General features: G+C 41.7%; 1 protein-coding gene across 5 annotated transcripts in view; it reads left to right on the plus strand.

Moving 5' to 3' along the window:
- The first annotated feature begins 23 nt into the window (after positions 1–23).
- Positions 24–20,825, plus strand: part of PEX1 (peroxisomal biogenesis factor 1) — a 46,340-nt gene continuing 25,538 nt past the window's right edge. For 2 of the 5 annotated variants that reach the window (XR_016442313.1, XM_090047034.1), the window contains exons 1-11: positions 24–270; positions 4,795–4,938; positions 7,990–8,073; positions 8,565–8,679; positions 8,795–9,537; positions 12,442–12,561; positions 14,379–14,502; positions 15,265–15,374; positions 16,846–16,946; positions 19,327–19,459; positions 20,578–20,674. Coding sequence is in view for 4 of the 5 variants with exons in the window: in XM_090047034.1 (XP_089903160.1) it covers positions 157–270; positions 4,795–4,938; positions 7,990–8,073; positions 8,565–8,679; positions 8,795–9,537; positions 12,442–12,561; positions 14,379–14,502; positions 15,265–15,374; positions 16,846–16,946; positions 19,327–19,459; positions 20,578–20,674 (1,885 nt within the window). In the remaining variant the exon portion in view is untranslated. Of the gene's footprint in view, positions 271–4,794; positions 4,939–7,989; positions 8,074–8,564; positions 8,680–8,794; positions 9,538–12,441; positions 12,562–14,378; positions 14,503–15,264; positions 15,375–16,845; positions 16,947–19,326; positions 19,460–20,577; positions 20,675–20,825 lie in introns of those variants that run through there. The other 3 variants (XM_090047035.1, XM_090047038.1, XM_090047037.1) reach the window with 3 other exon arrangements.

Consider the following 20,825-nt stretch of genomic DNA (forward strand, 5'->3'; position numbering starts at 1 on the left):
GTGGGCCGTACCAATGTGTGCGGGCGGGCAGGGGTGCGGCTTGTTAGAGACCTGGACTTTGTCGTCTGCCGGCGGAGCTGCGCGTGGCGCCGCCCCGAGAGTTCGGCCCGGCCCGGCCCGGCCCAGGCAGCGTGCCGCGTGGCGGGGCCCGCCAGCATGTGGGGCAGCGGCGGCCCCAGCGGCGCAGCGGTGACTGTCGCCGTGTGCGGCAGCCGGAACTGTTTCCTGCACCTGCCCGCGGCGCTGGTCGCCCGCCTCCGCCTGCAGCAGGTACGGGACGGCTCCATACGCGGCCTGCGGGGTGTCCTCGGCAGGGATTGTGGGATACGCACGGTCCGCCCCAGCTGCCATGGTGACGGCAGCGCTCCCCCCACCTCTCGTGACGTCACTGCCCGCGGGGGCGAGGCACGGGCACCATCCGGCCGGGGACCAGCCCCGCCGCAGGGTCTGGCCCCGCAGCCTGCGCCCAGCCCCCGGGGACGGGAGGTCGTGGCCGGGGGGACGAGGATTGTTATAGTTGTACGATACTTTCGTCCCTTGTAGGATGTGAGTTGGGTAATAGTCCCAGTGCTCAAAATGTACGATCAGTTTTGAACCGCAGAATTCGAGAACTCTTGGGTTAGAGATGGTAACTAAAACATTATCTTGTGATTTCTTAGTTGGAATAATAAAAGGTATCATCTCTGAACCAGGAGTTCTTGAGTTTTGCATTTCTTTTTGTCTCAGACCAAATACATCCGTGATCAATTTTGAGGCAGTTAATGGATGCAGCATATGCCAAGCCCAGGTTCCTCTCGAAGAGTCTTATCTAGGATTACCATGTTTCCAGTTTCAAAAAAGAGGATGCCTGTTGGGGGCAATGATATGCCCATGCCCTGCTTCTGCCCCTCACTCACAACCCACAATCCTCCTCCCCCAGATCATGCTGCTGTTCCTCAGTCCCAACCCACAGCTCCCCGCAGCCTGTCCCGGCTGGTGCCCCTCTCTCCTGACTCGCAGCCCCCTGGCGCTGCCCGTTCCCTGCGGTCTCGACCCACAGTCCCTTGTTCCCCCCGCACCATGTCCCTCACTACCAGCCTGCAGCCCCCTACCCCCCAGCCCTGCTGGAACCCTCTCACATTCAGCCTGCAGCCCCCTTACCCCCTGCCCCTCCAGCCATACCATTTTCCCTAACTCCAGCTCTACAACCCCCTGGCTGGCCCCATAGCTCTCTGCTGCCCCTTCCCCTCTCCCTTCGACTGCTGGAGCAGCAGGCACCTCCCCTGTCCTCTGCAGCCCAGTGCCAGGGACAGCTCCAGTGCTGAACAGAGCAAAATCCCAAATCCCAGACATTGCTGATATTTAGAAAAAACAGCTGGACAGAGATGGAAGGACTCAAAAAGAAAAAAAAAACAGATGTATGGTAACTCTAGTCTTAACTGACTTTTGGGTTTGCTGTCAGCAATTGTTATGGCAGCTTGCCTTGAAATAAAGAAACGCTTCACCTCTGATGACCCAGTTCCCACTCAGAGGCGACTTACAGTGAGCAATATAAAGTAAATACAAAGAAGACTTGTTTGCATACTTGTTTGCATATTTTTTCAGTGTACGTTACTTTTTCAACAAATATGATTATTTTGAGCTTCCAATACAGTAGTTTTGTATCTAAGGGAAATGCTGCCAAGCACTGCTGCTATAGGTAGAGCCTCATACCTAAAGAGAGTCCCATTCAGTGTAGGATGTAGTCCCTTCCCCGCCCTTTCAAATACAAGAAGGTTGCAGTGAAAACGCAGCATACACTATCAAGGTCTGGACACAAACCCTTTGCGTCACCCACAGATATTAATAATAGGAAAACATTTCAAGGAAAAGATGCAATTTGATTCCCTCACAAGATTAAAGGGACAAGGAGACTCATTTACGAGTTGATAAAAAGTGTGTGCACTTTTGCTAGAAAGCAGCATCAGTGGCCTTGAAATAAATCTTGTTAACATTTTCCTGTTTTCAGCAAAATTCCTCAAGTGCAGAAGAAAACTGTCATGGGAATGGAACTGGTCCATTTTAATGCAAACGTATTTTCACACTGCTAAGTAAAAGGAGTGGGAGGGGATGGGGGCTGTGTTGAAGAGCTGTGTATTACAGGAACTCTAACTGCTGGCTTTTTCCTTTCCAAACTGAAACAGCCAGCTGGTATGAATTCAAAAAACTTTCTGTGAAAATAGCAAGAGGAAATGGTGGGGTTTTTGGGTTTTTGTTTTTTTTCCTAAGTCCCACAATCCCAACCTGAATGTAGTTGACTGTTTTGGTCACTTGCTTTCTCAGCCAACCAGCAATTCGTGTGTGGGAAAGCATAACAGAGGAGATGATGCATTTCATCCAAACAGGTTTTATTTTTCAAGTTTTTCATCATTTAAAGTGGAATCTATCAGACACAGGATAAGTGAAACAAAAAAATCTATCTGAACAATAAAGTGTATGTAGGAGGTTGATAAAAAAAAAACCTAGGCTTCATTTTTCAGTTAAGCCATCTGATATGGGCCAGGATTACTACTTTCAATTAATTTTTTTGTCCCAAGGAACTGTACGAATATTCCTATTTAATGCAGTTAATGGACCAAATAAGTTCACTGGGACAACTGATAAGTATACAGTACACACCCACCCACACATGCACACCTGTAAAACAAAGTCTAAACAGACAGATTTTTAGACAAAGACGTTGAAGAAAGAAATAAAGTTAAAAGGTTGTTAGGAAGAAGGAATATACAAGATAAACTGTGGAAGGTTTGGGTGGTACAGAACACCCATTAATTTCCTGATGTGTTCTAAACATTTTTCTGTGACTAAAGATGGGCTAAGAGCATATGTTTGAGGGAAGATTGAGAGACTGTGTGACATGCAGGGTCATGTTGGACAGTCCAAGGAATAGAAAGCATAGGAATTGGTATGGGGGCATGCTTGTGGGAGAAAATGAGAAACTGGAGTTGAGAGGCAGGATTGACAGAGCCAGAAGGCAGTCATAAATAAAATGTAACAGTGGCACTTTAGATCAATTTTTATTGGCTACACATTGTTATACTCTTCTCTCTTCCTTTTTAAATAGTTGCTGCCTCTTCTGTGTTTTACTTGGGCCTTTCCTAGTTTTTAGCATCAGTAGCTTGATAACCCTTTACAGATGTTTCATTTGTTTAGACTGAAGCCTGCCTCTGGACATGCAGTAGTATGTAGCTGCTTAAGTTAGTCTTAAAACTGTCTTTGAGTTCCATAATATCTTTAAAGATATTGTGCCTCCAAGGAAAATGCATGGCTGTGGAATGGTTGGCTAGGCTGTAGTATGGCAGAGAAGGGCATGAAGGTTACAATAAACTGCAAGCTGAATACAAGCCAAAAGTGAGCTCTTGTTGCCAAAAAAAATGAAAGCATACTGGGTTGTGTTAACAGGAGTGTCACTTGCAAACCAAAGGAAGTGATTTTTATGCTGTAATTAGCACTGGTGAGGCCTCACCTGGAATACTGCATCCTGTTCTGAGCTCCACACTTCAAGAAGGACATGGACAGATTGGAAAGAGTCCGGTAGAGAGCACCAAAAATTATTAGTCGTCTAGGAAGTAAGACTTACAAAGAAAGGCTGACAGAGCCCGAGGTATTTAGTCTGGAGAAGAGAAGACTGAGAGTGGGACTTAATAACAGTCTTCAAATACCAGTTTGGAACTGTGTGTGCTATCCTGAAATGCTGTTATAGAGAGGGTGGAGATGGGCTTTTCTCTGTGGCTGTAGGGGACAGGACTAGGAGCAATGAATTCAGACCTCACCCGATTAAATTTAGGTTGGCAACCAGGAGGAACTTTTTGACTATGAGGGTGGTCAAGCATTGGAACAGGCTACTTAGAAAAATTGTGGAACCTCCATCCTTGGGAAGTTTTTAAAAGTAGATTAGACCAACACTTGGCTGGGCTGCTTTAGTCAGGGAAGATCCCGCCTTGAGCAAGGGGCTGAGGGAAGGGACTTTGTGAGGCCCTTTCCAGCACTACTTTCCTGTGATACCTCCATTCCCATAAATGTAGGTTTCACATTTTTCTTTAAAGGATTTCTTCCAATCACATGTGGTTGCTCTTTCTTTGGAATTATGATAGCCGTCAATTTATGATAGCTTGCAAATTTACTCATGTGAATATCCTTACTGAACCTAATGGAAAATTTGTCACCGACACCAAGTTTACCCTTATTCAAGAACACTTTGATATACATATTTAAGTCTCATTAATCCCCAATAATAGAGCAAGACTGAAGCACAAACCTATGTTCTTTTCTTAATTGAGGCCAGGTATTTCATGGACATGCTTAATTCATTCAGTCTCATTTTTGGTTGATATATACTATTAAAGGAGCAGTGTTTTGAAAACATCACTAGAAATTAAGATTAAATTAATAGAAACGAAGAAATAAAAACATCTTTAAAATTTTAAGAACAAGAATTTTGAGAGAACCTCTTGACTCAAGAATCTTGGTAACTTTTACGAAAAGGAACATTTTCTGAAGTCTACTACTGAAAATGGCTTAAACTCCCTTTGCTGAATCATTGCAAACTTCTCATAGAACTGTTGCAAAGGTTGCAGGCATTAAAAAGTGCTGCCTGGAAAGTCCAGAAATAAACTTTTAAGTTTCTTTTAAGATTTCTTTTAGATCTTTGATTAGACAAATGCAAGACTGATTAGACAATCAGAAATCTGATTAGACAAACAGGCCTTGTTTGACTGGAATAATTTTATTTAAATTGTTTTAAATTAATTTGGTTTTCTTCTCTGAAATGAACAGGGCCAAGCTGTGAAAGTCTCCTGGGGTCCCCAGCCCGTATTTTTGAGTTGGATGGAAATCAGACATCAAAGTTACCGTGATGGAAATATTGCTGAAATTAACAGACAGCTAGCAGAGAAACTTGGTATTACACATGGGGATCAGGTCTGGAATAAAGCTTTTTTATTTTTTAAACAAATCAAAGATGATCATATAAAATTCTGAAGTAGTACTGTGTTACAGCTTAGACTACAGTCTTTCGATTTGTTCCTTAAAGGCAGACCACTCCCATTGATTTTATTGGCATTCCTTATAGTAAAATCAATACATCATCCACCTGGGATAAAATGCTGTAATAGGGACTTGGGTCCAGTTCCTGAAAGTACTTATGCACAGAAAGCAGTTACTCTGAACTTTTTTTAGCTTCACGATTCCTTTCCATAACTTGTGTGAATTGAGCAACACCCCATTTTCAACAACTAATTAATTTATTACAGGGTTTACCTGCTTTGAAGGAGGCAGGTAATGAGGAGGGGGCAGGGAGCAGCTAGGCAGGAGGACACCCTTGCCTGCCTTATCTGCTTATCTCTTCACACCTGAAGCCTGAGATAGCCTTTATCTGCTTATCTCCTCATACTTCTTGCCACAACCCTATCAGATGATCTGGGCACTCCAGAGTGCTTCAACACCCTAGTCAAAAACCACTGGCTTTAAGTGTATGAACATAAGCAGGTGTATAAGTCTTTAATGTGGGATTAGTGCAACGCAAAGGGGAAAATATTTTTAAAAAACAATGAAAGAAGTTGAGAATTGTGTTCATGTTGATAAGAACTATTTTCCCTGGAGCTCTTGCCATTTGTATTAATTATCCATTTATTCCTTACTTCTCTGTTTGACTTATTTTTGCTCTAAGTTATTACCCCTTTTCTCTTCCCCAATTTCTCTGGCTGAAGAATCACTATAAATGGTCTGCATATTGTTAGCATGTTCTCGTTCTCACCCTAAGTCAGGGCTGTCCAGCCAGCAGCCTGTGGGGCACGTGAAGTCTGTGAGGTGTTAAGTTGTAGCCCTTGGACTCTTATCCAACCTCTGCTGCAACAGCAGCCAGGCTCCTCATCCCTCCTCTGGTTTTCACTGTCTGCATGGCAGAGCAGTGTGACATGGCCCAAGGAGCTAAGGATGAGTCCAGGGCCATGCAAGTTATGCCATAGGGGTGGGGAGAGCACCCACGTGGGCTCAGGGTGTACATACAGTACAGCAGTGGCAGGTAAAGAGGGCCCTTGCCCGTGTGTGATGCAACACTGAAAGGGGGGCTATGGATGCATGTTGCTACAGGCAGAGGGGGGAAGGGGTGAATCATCCATGCATCACATGGCCTAGGGGACCCCTGTCTTGCCCTGGTGTGGCTTGTGGACATGGAGTTCTTGCTGGTGCACCCTATAGGGCGTTTGCCTCCAGGCCACTTAGGAGTTAGACATCCCTGTTCAAGTGATGCCAAGAGAAGTTGGAAACAAGCCCAGGAGATAGTAGACAGTCGAAGTTGTGTCTGTCCTGCCAATGGTCCAGCATTTTGGTGATGGAAGGTAGAAAATTAAATTAGCCCAGTCAGAGTAGTAGCTGCATTTTGCACCCAGCTGTTATATTTTATATATGATAAAACTTCACTTAGAGAAAGAAGGTCCAGCAGGGTACATTTTAGCTTAAGTATAGTGGTCACTTCAACTTTTTTTTTTTTCTTTTTTTTTTGGGGGGGGGGGGGGCGGTCTTCAAATTGCTATAGCAATGAAAACAGTTATCCACCTGCAAGACTATAGGATATTTTAATATGAGATAATTTAATATTTAATAAGATATTATGGATCAGGAACAGAAATACATTTGTGCAGCATCATGTAGCAGCTTGATTGGCTGTCTGTCAGCAGCTAGAGGTGCAGGGCCCCAGAACCCAGAACCCCTGCACCTGTGGTGTAACACATACACGTGACATGAGTTTTGCTTTCAAGAATTTGGGGTGCAGTTCCCCCCAAATCCCTGCACCAATCTTCTTGAAACTTGGCAGGCTTCAGGCTCTCAGCAGAGGCTACCATCCCTGCAAATTTCATACAAATCAGACAAAAATATCAAAGTTATAGATATATCATTAATTCCTCATTATACCTTATGGCCAGAGCTCCCAAGTGGCTCCAGAGCAGCTCCAAAGCTCTTCAGAAGCTCTGAATTGCTTCAGAAAGCCTAACGAAGCCAGTGCTTCGATCCGGACATGCTGCTTCAGATGCCAAAGTGTCTGAAGCTTCTCTGGATCCAAAGCACAGTCTGAAGCCACACACAGCCCTACCATCTAGTTACTGTTGTGTAGGAAGGAATGGATATTTTGCATTTTGACTGCATACACTGCAGATTTTAAAACTCTACAAGAGTCAGTTGCTTATTTTGGAGCAACTGATCTGTTGCCACAGTTTCCCAGAAGACAGGTAGTTGGGAGTTGTTTCATTTCATAAGAAAACTATTTAAAGGGAAAAAAATAAGACGTGTCATTGTCTTGAAAAGAGCTTATCTTTGTCAAATGAACAATTTAGTTTTAAAAAAGCAGCCTTTCTTTTTAATATATTGAAAAACATTTGCTTTTTCCTGAATACCAACAGCTTGCAGCATTGTTTTTGATGTTCAGCTTTACAGTTTCAAATGACATTTCTTGAAAACTGTGTTGTTGAAGAGTGGGTGTCATGTGGGAATGCTTTCTTAAAATAGTAGCTTTTTTCCTTTAAAATTAGTAGTTTCTTTTCATTTGTGCTTGTCTTATGTAACTGTGTACAATTGTATTCTTCAGTTTTCCAATTTCAACTGCATGTTTTTCAGGCTAATGTAAAATTTCAGAAACATACATTTATAAACTTTCCTTTTTATTGTGGTTTGATTTGGGATGATTTTCTTAATATAACCCATTAGTTAACTACAATTTATATGCGTTGAAACTTCATTGCTATATAATCAATTAATAGTACTATTGATACTGCTTCCTTTCACACTGTACTCATTCTTGTTTATTATAGAAAGTCCATATTCTTAATGCTGTTCATTCATACAATAATATTGAAATCCACAATCATTAAGAATGGACAATAGAACAGACTTAACTCTTTCAAATTAAAGATTCATTTAGATTTTATTTAAAAATAAGATAATTTAATATTTTTAAATGGTATTAACGTTTGACAGGTATTCCTTGAACCCTGTTCCCAAGTCCTATCCTGTCAGCAAGTAGAAGTGGAGCCCCTCTCTGCAGATGATTGGGAAATATTGGTAATAAGCAATTTAAATTGTTCATATTTTATGATTCACAATCCACTGACCTGTTTTTCTCCTCAAGATGTCATTTTTCTAAGTGTGGTGGTGTTAGATCACGTAGCTACCAATGCAATGCTGTGGCTGGCAAAGCAAACCAAATACTGGCATGCGTCCACTAATGCCTCTCGAGCAAAACTAGGGACGTCATTATCCTGAATAAACTCCCCCAGAGATGGTACAAGCACATACTCTGGATTCATTCAAAAGGTGTTTGGGTGTTTATCTTGCTGGTATCATTTGACCCCAACAGACTTCCTGCTTATGGCGGGGCGAGGGGCTGGACTCAATGATCTTGCAAGGTCCCTTCCAGCCCCTAATGCCTATGTCTATGTAGATTGTATCTGGGTAATTCAGATTTGACCTTGTAAAAGTGCATAGCAGTTAGCATCTTAAATACAAGGTGTAACGTAGAGTATATGATTTCTAATAATGTAAAATTGTCTTAGGAGCTGCATGCTTCCTCTCTTGAAAGGCATCTCCTTGACCAGATTCGGATAGTATTTCCAAAAGCTGTCTTTCCGGTGTGGGTTGAGCAGCACACCCATATTTACATCCAAATCAGTAAGTGGCAACGGGAGCATTTTGGACAATAATACCAAGGGGTTAGTTTTTTGGGTTTGGGGTTTTTTTTGGTTAGATTGGATAAACTTTTATAAATCCATGTGCTTATATCCAGGTACACTAAAGCCAGCTGCTCCCTATGGGAGATTAGAACCTCACACAAAGCTGCTTGTATGTTCAAAAATGCGCCAAGATGAAGAAAACATCACCAATTTGTCTTCCTCGGGAAGTGACATTTTACCAGAACTATTTATCAAAAGTAAAATGGACCAAGGAGAAAAAATAATGGAACCTCTTGTCAAACAATCTAGTTTAAATCCAGGAGTCCTTGAACAGTGTACATCTGATACAAAAGTGGCAAGTATATGGGGTTTAATAAGGAACATTTTCTCTCCGACTTTGGAACACAAGCAAGAGACTTCCTCTGGTACTCTTGAGATAAGCACCTTGAAAGAAAAGCTATTGAACTTAATCCATATGGATGCCATTTTCAGAGTATGTCAGTCTCAGCCTCCCAGCAAACAGAACACATCAACATTTCAGAAACACAATGCTGTTCATGTTTTTCCATGGAATCTAGAGTATATTGAGTTAGAGCCCAATTTTAAAGTATCTTATGGGACGATTACTGCACTTCTTTCCCCCAGACAAAGGTGTCAAGAAGCAAAGCAGAATCTGCCAGTGGAGAAGCAAAAGCAGATGACCAGCCCACAAGACAGAAACCCATCTGGTTCTAGTAACAGTCAAGAATCCAATGAGATTTCTGTTGTTTCGATAATATGGACTGGTTTTGAAGACCTAAAGGATCCCATAAAATATAACAGGAATGTGGAAGCCATGCATGCTGGAAGAGTTTGGGTTAGTTTGAGCACAATAGGTTTGGATTTTTTATTAGATACTTTTGAGATCGCTTAATTAATATATTATTTGATTGTGTTGATTATGAGTTATTTTTTAAGTAAGATAGTAAAGACCAATACAGTGTACCCACTGTACCTGTTCTTTGCCAACCTTTGCTTTTTTTGAGTGACTTCCTCCTTTCAGTAGCCCTCTAACATGAAGGATCCATAACATAGGATGTCTCCCATCTTTTGTTTTTGCAGCAAAGATGAAAACGTTCTTTGACATGTATCTTAAAAACGAGGGAACCTGAAGATATCTATGTGTACATACATGTTACCCTTGCTGGAAAGCATGTGTTGGCCTCTAGCCTTCAACAGATGTTTCACGGCAATACATGAAGTGTGCCATTACTTTTAGAAATGTTTTTATACCTTGTATAAAAATTATATATATTTTTAATGTTTATTAACAACTGAATATTAAAAATGAAACCACAGTTAAAAAGCTAAAGGTCTTATTAGGACATCTCCATCTAGAAATGCTGTTATGAAAGGTGCCACAAGTCTTGGTTGTCTAACAGCTCAACTGTTGGCTTCTCTTGCTTCCCTGGAAGCAGCTGCTGGATCAGGAAAAATGGAATAAGAGCTTAAAAAGTCACTTTTTCAATGTTTTAACACAGTAGTGTCTAAATTCACTGTTCCTGCTAATCCACCATCCATTTCAGTGGGAATGAGAGCTGTTGCCAGCAGCAGAGTCATTTCAGTTGTCTCAGAGGCTTCAGTTTTGGATGCCAGCTGGGAATTGCAAGTGCAGCTTTCCAAATAGCACCAGCTGCTTGGCTCTGATAGACTAATATCCACTCCAACATGTTTCAGTTTAGAAACTCAACAAAATAAAGTATTTTTGAAGACTATTTTTATTGAAAAGGGGAGCAAAAGGATTCAAGTGTTGGGGAAAAATCAATTCTGTCCATAACTGATGTAGCCCTATTTCACTCTGAGCAGTTTACCTCTCTAGACCTTGGTTTTCTAATTTGTAAACTGAGGTTAATGATACTTACCCTCCATAGTAAAGCTCATTGTGACCAATGCTGGTGCTATATAAAAGCTAAATAGTGATATGAAATATTTTATTATACTAAAAAAGCACACATTCTTGCTTCTCAGAGCCCCTCTACTTCTTCATAATTAAACAATAATTTGGATCATTTAACTGCCATTTCAAGCACAAAACTTGACTTCTTAAATTTAAAAGTAGGGGGGCACCAATATATCGTTCAGATATCAGATCAGCACTGATAACAGGAAAATTAATATTATCCGCAATCAGCTTTTGGCCAATAATGTCACTGATAAATGCTGTGTGCATGCACAAAGCCACAGCATGCACACAGCTTGGAGAGCAGCATCCTGGCAGTAAGTTTGTGGGGGGAAGGAACATGGAGGAAGGGCATGGGGGGGCAGATCAGGGCTCCCATAGTGAGGGAGGGAGTGGGGCAGGTGCTGCTCAGCTGGGGTGGTAAATGGGACCCTGGGGCCGGGTGCATGACAAAGCCATGGGTAGCTCATTTAGGGGTGGGAGGGCAGCTCCCTGCCACTGTGCACACCCCTGGGGAAGGCATGGGGGGGCATGTGCTCCCTGCCAAATTTGTGTGCAAGGCGAGAGTGGGCTGCAGGCTCGGGGCCAGGGGCTGCACCAGCATCTTCCTGGTGGGGGAACTGGGCCAGGGTTGCTCAACTGCATGGGACAGCCAATTGTGGCAGCACTGAAAGGGGTGGCTATGGGGAGGCTACAGGAAATTTTGGGGTGGCTGAAACCTTCCCACTAGCGCCATCCCTGTTCAGGGCACTCTACTCTGCTGCCTTTCTCTCGGGAGCTAGGTACTGCAGGGTGGGCAGGGATGCACGAGGGGTGGAGTGCCCTGAGCAGGGACGGCACTGGGGTGGCTATAGCCACCCCCAAATTCCCCATAGCCACCCCTCTTATGCCCCCCATGCCTCTTCCGGAGTTTCGTGTAGCGGCAGGGAGCCAACACCCCTCTCCGCCCTCCCCCTTCACTACCCACAGCTCTTGTCCTGTTCTCCGCCTTGAAGTCCCATTCACTGCCCTGGCTGGGCAGCTACTCTCTTCTTCACCATGGGGGCCTCAGTCTGCCCTGCTCCACACACACCCCTTCTACCCCAACAGACTTACCAGCAGGATGCAGCACTCAACGCTGCTCGGCTTCGTTCCTGTAAATCAGTTATCAGATCAGTATTGGCCGATATGGCCAGTTAATGATTGGCTATTGGTATTGGCCAAGAAAACCTTTATTGGTGCACCTTTATTTAAAAGAATATGTGCTGGATTTTTAGGGTGTTTAAACTTTACCAGATTGTGATATTTTCATTACTAAAATCAGATGACTTCTGTAATGCTGCTGTCTAAAATCTAGCCCAAGTCAGTTGCCAAATGCAATACAACTGGCTGAGACAGTCATATGATTTTTAGTATTTAACAAAGAGAATCTTTAACAAATGGTTATTAGAACTGCAGAAATTTTGAGAAATAAGTACACTTTCCAAAGTTAAATTGTAATAATCAGGAAGGGATTTCTCATTTCAGATGTTTTTTTGTTTGTGTCTAAAGATATTATAATACATTAACAAGGTCTAACCATTTGTACAAGGACAAAAGAGTTAATTAAGGAGAAGAGAGTAGGAGGGAAAGAGGTTTCAATACTACTATGAGTTCAATTGTTTCCTTTTTAGTTCTGTTGTAGATTAAAACCATAAATTAGGTCAGGCTGATGATCACACGCAAAAATGCTGTCAGTGATGAAACAACTACCAGGTGAAGCCACTTGTACCCTGTTATATCAAATTGTCTTCTAACCGTTTCTTGTCTGTTTATTTTTTCTTTTACATACTTACATTTCAGATTCCAGATGGCCTGAGAAAGAAACTGCATATAGAAATGCACGCATCTGTCAGAATTAAGTCACTGGAGTCATTCCCTAAAATTCCAGCATCTCTTAGATTGCAGCCCACACAGAACCTAGTGCGTTGGTATTCTCAGTAATTCTGCATGCATTTTAAACAGGTGGATTTACTGTGGTTAAGATTTATCAGTGTTGATGTTTACTATTTGTCAGGTGGTGGTTTGGGAACTTCATCTCACATAAGGTGGAGTACTGCGTCCAGTTCTGTGTGCCCCATTTCAGGAGGGACGTGGACAACATTGAAAGGGTCCAGTGGAGGGCCACCCACATGATCTGAGGACAACAGGGCAGCCCCTACATTGAAAGACTGCGGGACCTAAACCTGTTCAGCCTTCACAAGAGAAGGCTGAGGGGGGGACCTGGTGACTGTCTGTAAACTCACTAGGGGGGACCAGAAGGGTTTGGGGGAGACACTGGTTCCCCTAGCGCCCCCTGGCATGACAAGGAACAATGGACACAAATTATTGGAGAGTAGGTTTAGATTAGACATCCACAAGAACTACTTCACAGTTAGGGCGGCTAGGAGCTGGAACCAACTTCCAAGGGAAGTGGTGTTGGTTCCTACCCTGGGGATCTTTAAGAAGAGGCTTGAAGCCTACCTGGCTGGACTCATTTGAGTCCAGTTTTTTTCTCCCGCCCAGGTGGGGGGTCAGACTTGAAGATCTGCAAGGTCCCTTCCGACCCTACTTCTGTGGTTCTATAAGACTAATACCTGAAATATACATCATTTTAATACAATTTTTCTCTCCAATAATTACTGTATTTACTTGAATCTAAGAAACTTGAATTTAAGACAGCCCCCCCAATAATTAGATTCTGTATATGGGAAAATTATACATTTTCCAAGTATAGAATCTGATTATTAGGGGTCATCTTAAATTCATCCCCCACCACTGCTACAGCAGGGAAAGCAGTGTCTGGGGAGGGGTATCAGGTGGCTGGGGGGTCAGGCAGCCCCTTTACCCTCTTGAGTAAATATGGTATTATTGTTCAAAGTTATATCTAAATTATTGAGGCACCATAGTAGTGTGGTAATAGTCTGCCATCTACTAAGATTAGACTTTACACAAGAGTATTACTTTGTATTTCTCTATCACCTTTCAGTTGCGGGGCTGTATATGTAGCCTTACTATCTGGATTATAGATGTGCTATAATCCAGATAGTTGGATAGTTGGCTACTAATAAGAAGTGACAGACAAGTCTCATGCCTAACCTTTTCTGTTTACCTGCCTGTAATGCAAGGATACATGTTTATCCTGATACTGAGACGGCACAATAGAGATTCTCCCCTATACCACCTCGTGAGGCTTCTCTGACGCATTTTGTTAGATCAGTCATTACTAATATGTTTACACAAAAATCATAATATTTTACAGAGTCATAGAAAGGTAAGGCCAGAAAGGATCTCAGGAGCTCATTTAGTCCAATTCCCTGCTTAAGGCAGGATCATCCTTTACACAATCCCAGTCAAATAGGCACATGAACAATTTTTTCAGAAACTTGAGCAGGATGGAATTGCATCAAGCTTAGGATCTAAGTCCATTCAGGCACTGATCTGGCCTTCTGTGTCTCTTTTTCATATTTGTGCAATAAGAATAATAGTACTCACTACCTCATAGGGTGTTCTGAGGATAAATATGTTACAGATTTCAGGTTGGAATAGATGATGTCTCTTCCAGTTGTATGATCACGTCTATGATGGGGAAGGACTCAGACAAGCTATAGGAAACCATGGGGTTTGTTGGCAGGATGTAGGGTTATAAATGAGCGTCTTCCACCTCTCAGCTACAAATTCCACTTGTGCTAAATGAGTATCATTAGCAAGGGGATAGACTTGGCTGATTTTTTGTTTCCCCTTTTTTTGTTTGTGTGTAGCATAAAGATATACATGAAGATGACATAAAATCAGCTTTTAACTCCTGGTTGCAGGATTACACTGGTGACAATTTTCCCTGGATGATAACAGGTTCAGACTGCATACAGCTAGAGATTAAAGAAAGTAAGGAAAACAATATCCTCTGTTGTGGTTTTATTGCCTTATATCTCCTTATACAATCTCCCTAGGTAATTTTTTCTCTTTAAAAAGATAATCTATGTAGAGTTGGATGTAACAGATGCTTTCTTCCATTTGAACTGTAGATGTGAATTTCTCTTTAATGGTGGGGAAAGAAGTAGGGCCTGGTGACACCTTAGATGCATTCAAAAAGCCCAAGGCAGAATTGATCCAAGTTATGCAGTTTTATGTAAGCAGCATGATTTAGATGGGTACAGAACACACATTCATCCTTTGGTGGGGAGTGCAAATGTTGGACCAGGTTCCACTATTTTTAAACCAGTCTGTGTATCCAAACTTCTGTCCTGTTACAGGTATAGATTGGTGTCCGATCACTTGTACTTAAAAGTGTAATGTCTGTACCTGGCCTTAAAGACTAACTGGTTCAGAAAAGAATGAGGTTTTGTAGGGAACAACTTATTTCAGCAGATACTAACATCTGAGAAAGTAGGTTGCTGCTTACAAAGGCTCATGCCTGTGAACCAGTTAGTCTTCAAGGTGATACCTTGGTCTACCTTTTGTTTAACTTCAGACAAAACAGTTAACCACTTCTCTTTAACTGTGAAGATCTTACTTTAATCCTTTCTTATTTGTTTAAACAATTCATTCCACATTATATTTTGAAAGTACATTACTGTGTCTTTTCTTGTACTAAATAAAATTATAGTTAATTTGGAATCATGACAGTTGTTCAGTGTATTTCCACAGGAATGGAGAATTTTGTCCTTAGTGTACTTGAGCCTTCTGTCACTGAAGAAAATAAATCAGAAAATATTTTTATGTTGAGTCCCAGTTTGCTGCAGAAGACAAATATACAAGTAAATATCACATAATATCAGGTATCAAAAGTAATTTAAATTCTGTTACATTTTGTTAAAGAAATAATTCACTATGTACAGTACATTTTACTTTCAGTTATTAAATAATGTTAGAGAGTCTGTGTTCACCACCTTATATATGCTTAAGCATGAGGCATTGCTAGCATCCCATGCACTACATGATAGTCTGGACCTCCTGTACATTCTACAGCCTACCACTATACATTCTATTATACATTACTACATTCTATAGCAATGTCTATGAATATTGTAGTTGGTGATCAAACTCCCAGTACAACCAAGACAGGCAGAGATAAGCCAGCATTGAGTGACTTTGAAAACACTGCACTTGAATGTTTAGTGCCTTTAAATACCTGTTTCATCTGTCTGCTCTTTTCCTTGGTATAAAACAGGGGCGGGCAGTTATTTCAGGCAGAGGGCCACTTACTAAGTTTTGCCAAGCCATCGAGAGCCACATGACAGGCAGCCAGGGGCAGATAAATATTAATTTTCTAAATTCTTTTAGGGGCCCTGTGGGCCAGATAAAATGGCCTAGCGGGCTGCATCTGGCCCCCAGGCCACATTTTGCCCACCCCTGGTATAAAAGCTACTGTACTGCTGAAATCATGTGGAATGTGTGGGAGGTGGCAATAGCTTATTCCATGTGATAAGAGCGTTACTTTCCATCCAGACCTACCCTTGCACATACTACTTTCTCAGTCTTTGAACAGCTTGTGTGTTCTTTGTCCATTCCCTATGCCCTCATTTCTCCAGTATCTTCAATTTTGGCAAGTATTCCCATGCCTTAGTTCTCATAAATTTGTGCTTGTATTTTCCATATTAACATCCACCTCTTTTGCTGAATAGTGACGACAGAGAAGAAAATTGTGCCATTTAACTGTTTAAACTATAGGAGCTCTGCAAAGCTGAAAGATTTCTGTGCAATAAACTTTAAAAAAAAGTTTCCCTTTATCACTCTTGCCACATGTCAATATTAGAATATTGGGCAAAAGTTGCACAAAGGGTGCATCTACATGTCGCCCAGTGGCAACGTAGTGATATGCTACATATCCGTGTGGCATACTACAGGGGCACGCTCCCTGGATATAGTATGCTGCAATATGTAGATTCCATATACAGAATCTAATTTATCCATGCGCTGTACACACGGTGCAGTAAGCATCCATACTACACCATGCTTTAGTACCTCCTAAAGCATCATGACATTTAGATGCACCCAAAAGACACAAGCACTGATATCCATATGGTACTAGCACCTCCATTTAAGAACTGGTTTGCTAACTGGGAAATGATTACTCCCTTGATCCAGACTATTTTATCAAAACATCTGAGTTTTTCATTCAAGCTTAGTTTAATCAGACAAAATTTTCCTCAAATTCTGAGGAATTTGTTCCTTTCTCTTATAAACAGGTATTTGAGTTTTTAAAAATGACTCTGTTTCTTATTGTAGGTTCTGTTATATCCTGTGACTACAAAACCTGCTGATGACAGGACCCACTGTATGCATGATACAGACAAGATCCTTCGTTTGCACAAACTATGCAGTTTAGGGTGAGACATTTTGACAGTGAAATATGGAAAGAAAAAGGATTAAGAACTAAAGTTAGTTGGATATAAAATGCACAACTTCTTTTAAAAATAACAAAACCAAATCAACTCAACAGTTCTTTAACTGCAAGGCACAATTTGAGCCAATTAATTCCATGTCATTATTATTCCAAGTTAATTTAAAGCAGGAGTGTCAAACTCACTGGGGGCCTCCTTGCAGGCTGGATACAGCCTAGGACACAGGGGTGGCCTCGATGGGCACAGTGGAAGCAGTGAAGGGTCCCGAGGTAGTGAGAGGTAACCATTGATTTGTTAATAATGTTAGGGAATAAACCCAGGAGTCAGGCTAACAAGCAATGAATCCTGGAACTTCTCTTGCCCCTTATGAAAAACTATCTTAAGCTAGTGAAGTAATGATGCTGCAACTGCATCTTGTAATGCTGGCTGTCCTCTTTGTAGTTGCATTGTGTCCTTGTATGAAGCCTATCACTGTGATATCTGAATGTTGTATGTAGGAACCTACCCAAGTCAAGGAGGCAGATGGGCAATTTCATGGGCTGATTGTGAAGCCAGCTGCCATTTTTATGGGCTTATCATGGCGCCCCCCCACCTCCCCTCCACGCCAGTTGCTGGCCTTGTGATCACCACCCCTCATTGCTGATTGGCAGAGAGGGGCAGGGCCACATAAAAGGCAGCCCTCTCTACCACTCAGTAGCAGAGGTAGGAGGATGCAGCTGCCATCTTGGTGACTCCACTTCATGGTGGTGGTTTCGCCCTATCAGTGGGCTGTGTGGCCAGGCAGCAGTAGCCATTGGCTCCCACCAGTGAATCAGCATTTTATTTTTATTCATTTTTTGTCTTCCTCCTCCCTCCCTTCCCCACCCTGGCAGTTAAGTGGAAAATCGTGGAAACCATGGTTTTTCATGGTTTCTGTGAAAATCACAAAATCATGATTTGTGTAGGTCTGAAGTCATATGTAAATATGTTTTCAAAAGCCTTGCTTTTCACATTTGTAAATATAGCTCTTAATCCTGTGAGCAACTCTTGTTGGACTAACTAGATCAAAGGATATTTGTGGCCTTCATGAAAGATTAAATTGCAAATTACAAAGGGTCCAGAAGTGGCATGGGAAGGTGGCAGTGGTGAGCTGAGCTCACTGCTAATGGCCAAAGCCAGTGAGGCCAAAGGACTACAAATTCTGACAGAAATTCCTCCCCAACTTCTGGTGGCCAGACCAAAAGGTGGCCCCCAGTGGGCCACATAAAGTGCCTCTGCAGGCTGAATCCAGCCTGAAGGCCATATGTTTGAAATCCCTGGGCTCCTATAGACATGCAGAGAGCCTGCTCCAATGTGCTGTAAATCCAGCATGTCAGAGCAAACTCAATCTAGTGTGCTGGAGCATGGAAGTGAATGTGTTGCAGCAGCCTCCAGTGTCACATGTATCAGCGTATCCACACTGAAAAATGTCAGCGGGGTGTTTTAAACAAAAGCTTGCTTGAACTTTGGTTCAAAGTGCTCTGCTGCCATTTTTCGGTGTGGGAATGCTGTTACACATGATGCTCTGGGCACTTTTAATTAGCACAGCTCTTGGAGCTGAGCTAATTGAAGTGCCCCCCCACCCCCACCCCCATGCCTCCTGGAACACGTGTATAACCTCCTCACTCTCCCAATATTAAGCCAACCTGAGACAATACTTGGGATTAGTAAAGAATGTTGATAATTCACTGGATTGTGAATTTTGGTACAATTAGCACTAAATCAGGGTCGTAGCACTTAGTCTTCTGGGCACCTTAGAAGTGTCTACTTTTTGTTTAATTTGGCTTTTTACATTGAAATCTAAAACTGATAGCTTAGCTGTTTTTGGATCTGATGGGAGAACTGCCAAATCAAAATTGACCAAGAATTTAAGAAGGAATAAAGGTGGCTTTAAAGAAAACTTACACTTTTCTAATATTGACTCTGGGCTTCAGGGCTGCTCCATGGTGCAGCAGCTGTTGACAAGCTTTGGTAGGCTATTATGCAAATGTTACAGTTGCTAAAGTTCAATGCATTTTGTTTATATCCTCTTTCCTGACCTATTATACCCTATGCCAAGGTAGGGAAACGGAATGGCGTAGATCAGGTACATGGGTTCTTCACTGACAGAAGAATCTGCCCTACCAGGATGGGAATATCCTGCAAAAGTTATCTACAGCTCTATATGTCATTATTGTAATGTGAGAGTTGTTATCGCATGATGTTTCATTGGGTTGTTTTTTTTCTTCGAGTATCTGAAGTACTTTATGATGTGTCCAGCTGAAAAGAACACTATACATGTAAGCTGTTATTAACTTAATATACTAGGATGGTCTAAGATACTGATTTGCTTCTTCTTACTCTGCAGGGGGGTGGATAAATTAGGAACATCCTCCTTTGAGCATATCAGTCACAGCCTCTTAGGACGTCCTTTGTCTCAAAAGCTAGCTTGCTTTGTTGTGGGATTGCGCAGTGGAGGTGTCCTGCTCACAGGAGCAAAGGTACATGTTTACAGCTCTTCACTTACATGCCAAAAAGATTTTTTCTCAAACTAAATTTAATCTTCTAAATAAGCATAATAAACCCATTTCTTTTCTGTTTCATGGCATCAAAGAGAATAGAGCTGAAAAAGAACTATTTGGTTAGCGGATAAGAGCAGACTGGCAGATTAGTTATTATGTATTTTAATATTTGTGCTGCCTGAGTATGAACTATCTTCAACAATTGACCTTCTACCACTTTGAAAGACTGTTTTATACTATGATCAGACCCTTCAAATGCTTATTAATCTTTTTATTTCCTTTTTTATTTGACTTTTACAGTTGTTTGAATTTAGAAGAAAAAATTATTTTCTTTCTTTAGCACTAGCAAAAATACTATATACATTTGACTCATTGATTTTTCTTATTAGATTTTTCTCAGGTGCATAGACATGTGCGTTTTATTGACGAGTAGACTAATTAGCTCTGCAGTAAAGCTTCACAGTCTACATGTGCGCCAATATTAACAGTAAATTAATTAACTCTGCCATAAGATAGTACTGTCCCTGAAAGTACTATCTTATGACTGAATCATAAGTGTGATGAAATGCATATGTAGATGGTGCAAATTGCACCCAGTCAGCCCAAACAGTAGGAGGTCAGAACCCCAGCTCCTGCAGCCCTTCTACCACCCAATGCTTCCACATGGAGCTCATTGCTGAACCCCCCCGCCCTCCCCTTTCCCTGCCAGGTCAAATCTGCCCTGCTATGGCTTAAATTTCATGGTCCCAGGCACTCGCGTAGACCCTGCACCTGAGACCAGTTGACTCCAGCTCAAACTGCCCCAGTGTTTATTGCGTCAGTTTAATTTCATATGTAGATGTACCCAATGCAATTCATTTAATGTCACTTGTAATCTAACTGGAATTCTATAGGAGTTGTACCAATAACTTCACTCTGAACAAAGCTTAGATCATAAGGTGTCTGCTGATGATGATAAATAAAATCAGCATATATACAATCAGCCAACTATTTAGTATGTGTATTTGCTATGAATAGTCCAGGAAAACAGAAAGAAATAGCTTCTGTCTCTTTATATTTATTATTTTAGAAGATTTTATCCAACATTTATTTCGTAGGGAACTGGGAAGTCAACATTAGCGAAGGCCATCTGCAAAGAAGCATTTGATAGACTGGATGCTCATGTGGAAGTGATTGACTGTAAAGATTTAAGAGGTCTGAATATGATATTCTTACAATCTCAAAACTTAGTGGTTATTATAGGGAAGCTTACAGTGAGCATATCATTTTAATATTATGTTCAAGACATATACAGTATGATAAAACTTTAATTTAGCTGTGTATTTTAGCTGATTGACTTTTCTGT

Source organism: Crocodylus siamensis, chromosome 5 (genome assembly GCF_052110815.1).
Source record: "Crocodylus siamensis isolate JL-2025a chromosome 5, ASM5211081v1, whole genome shotgun sequence".
Classification (NCBI taxonomy): Eukaryota; Metazoa; Chordata; order Crocodylia; family Crocodylidae; genus Crocodylus; species Crocodylus siamensis.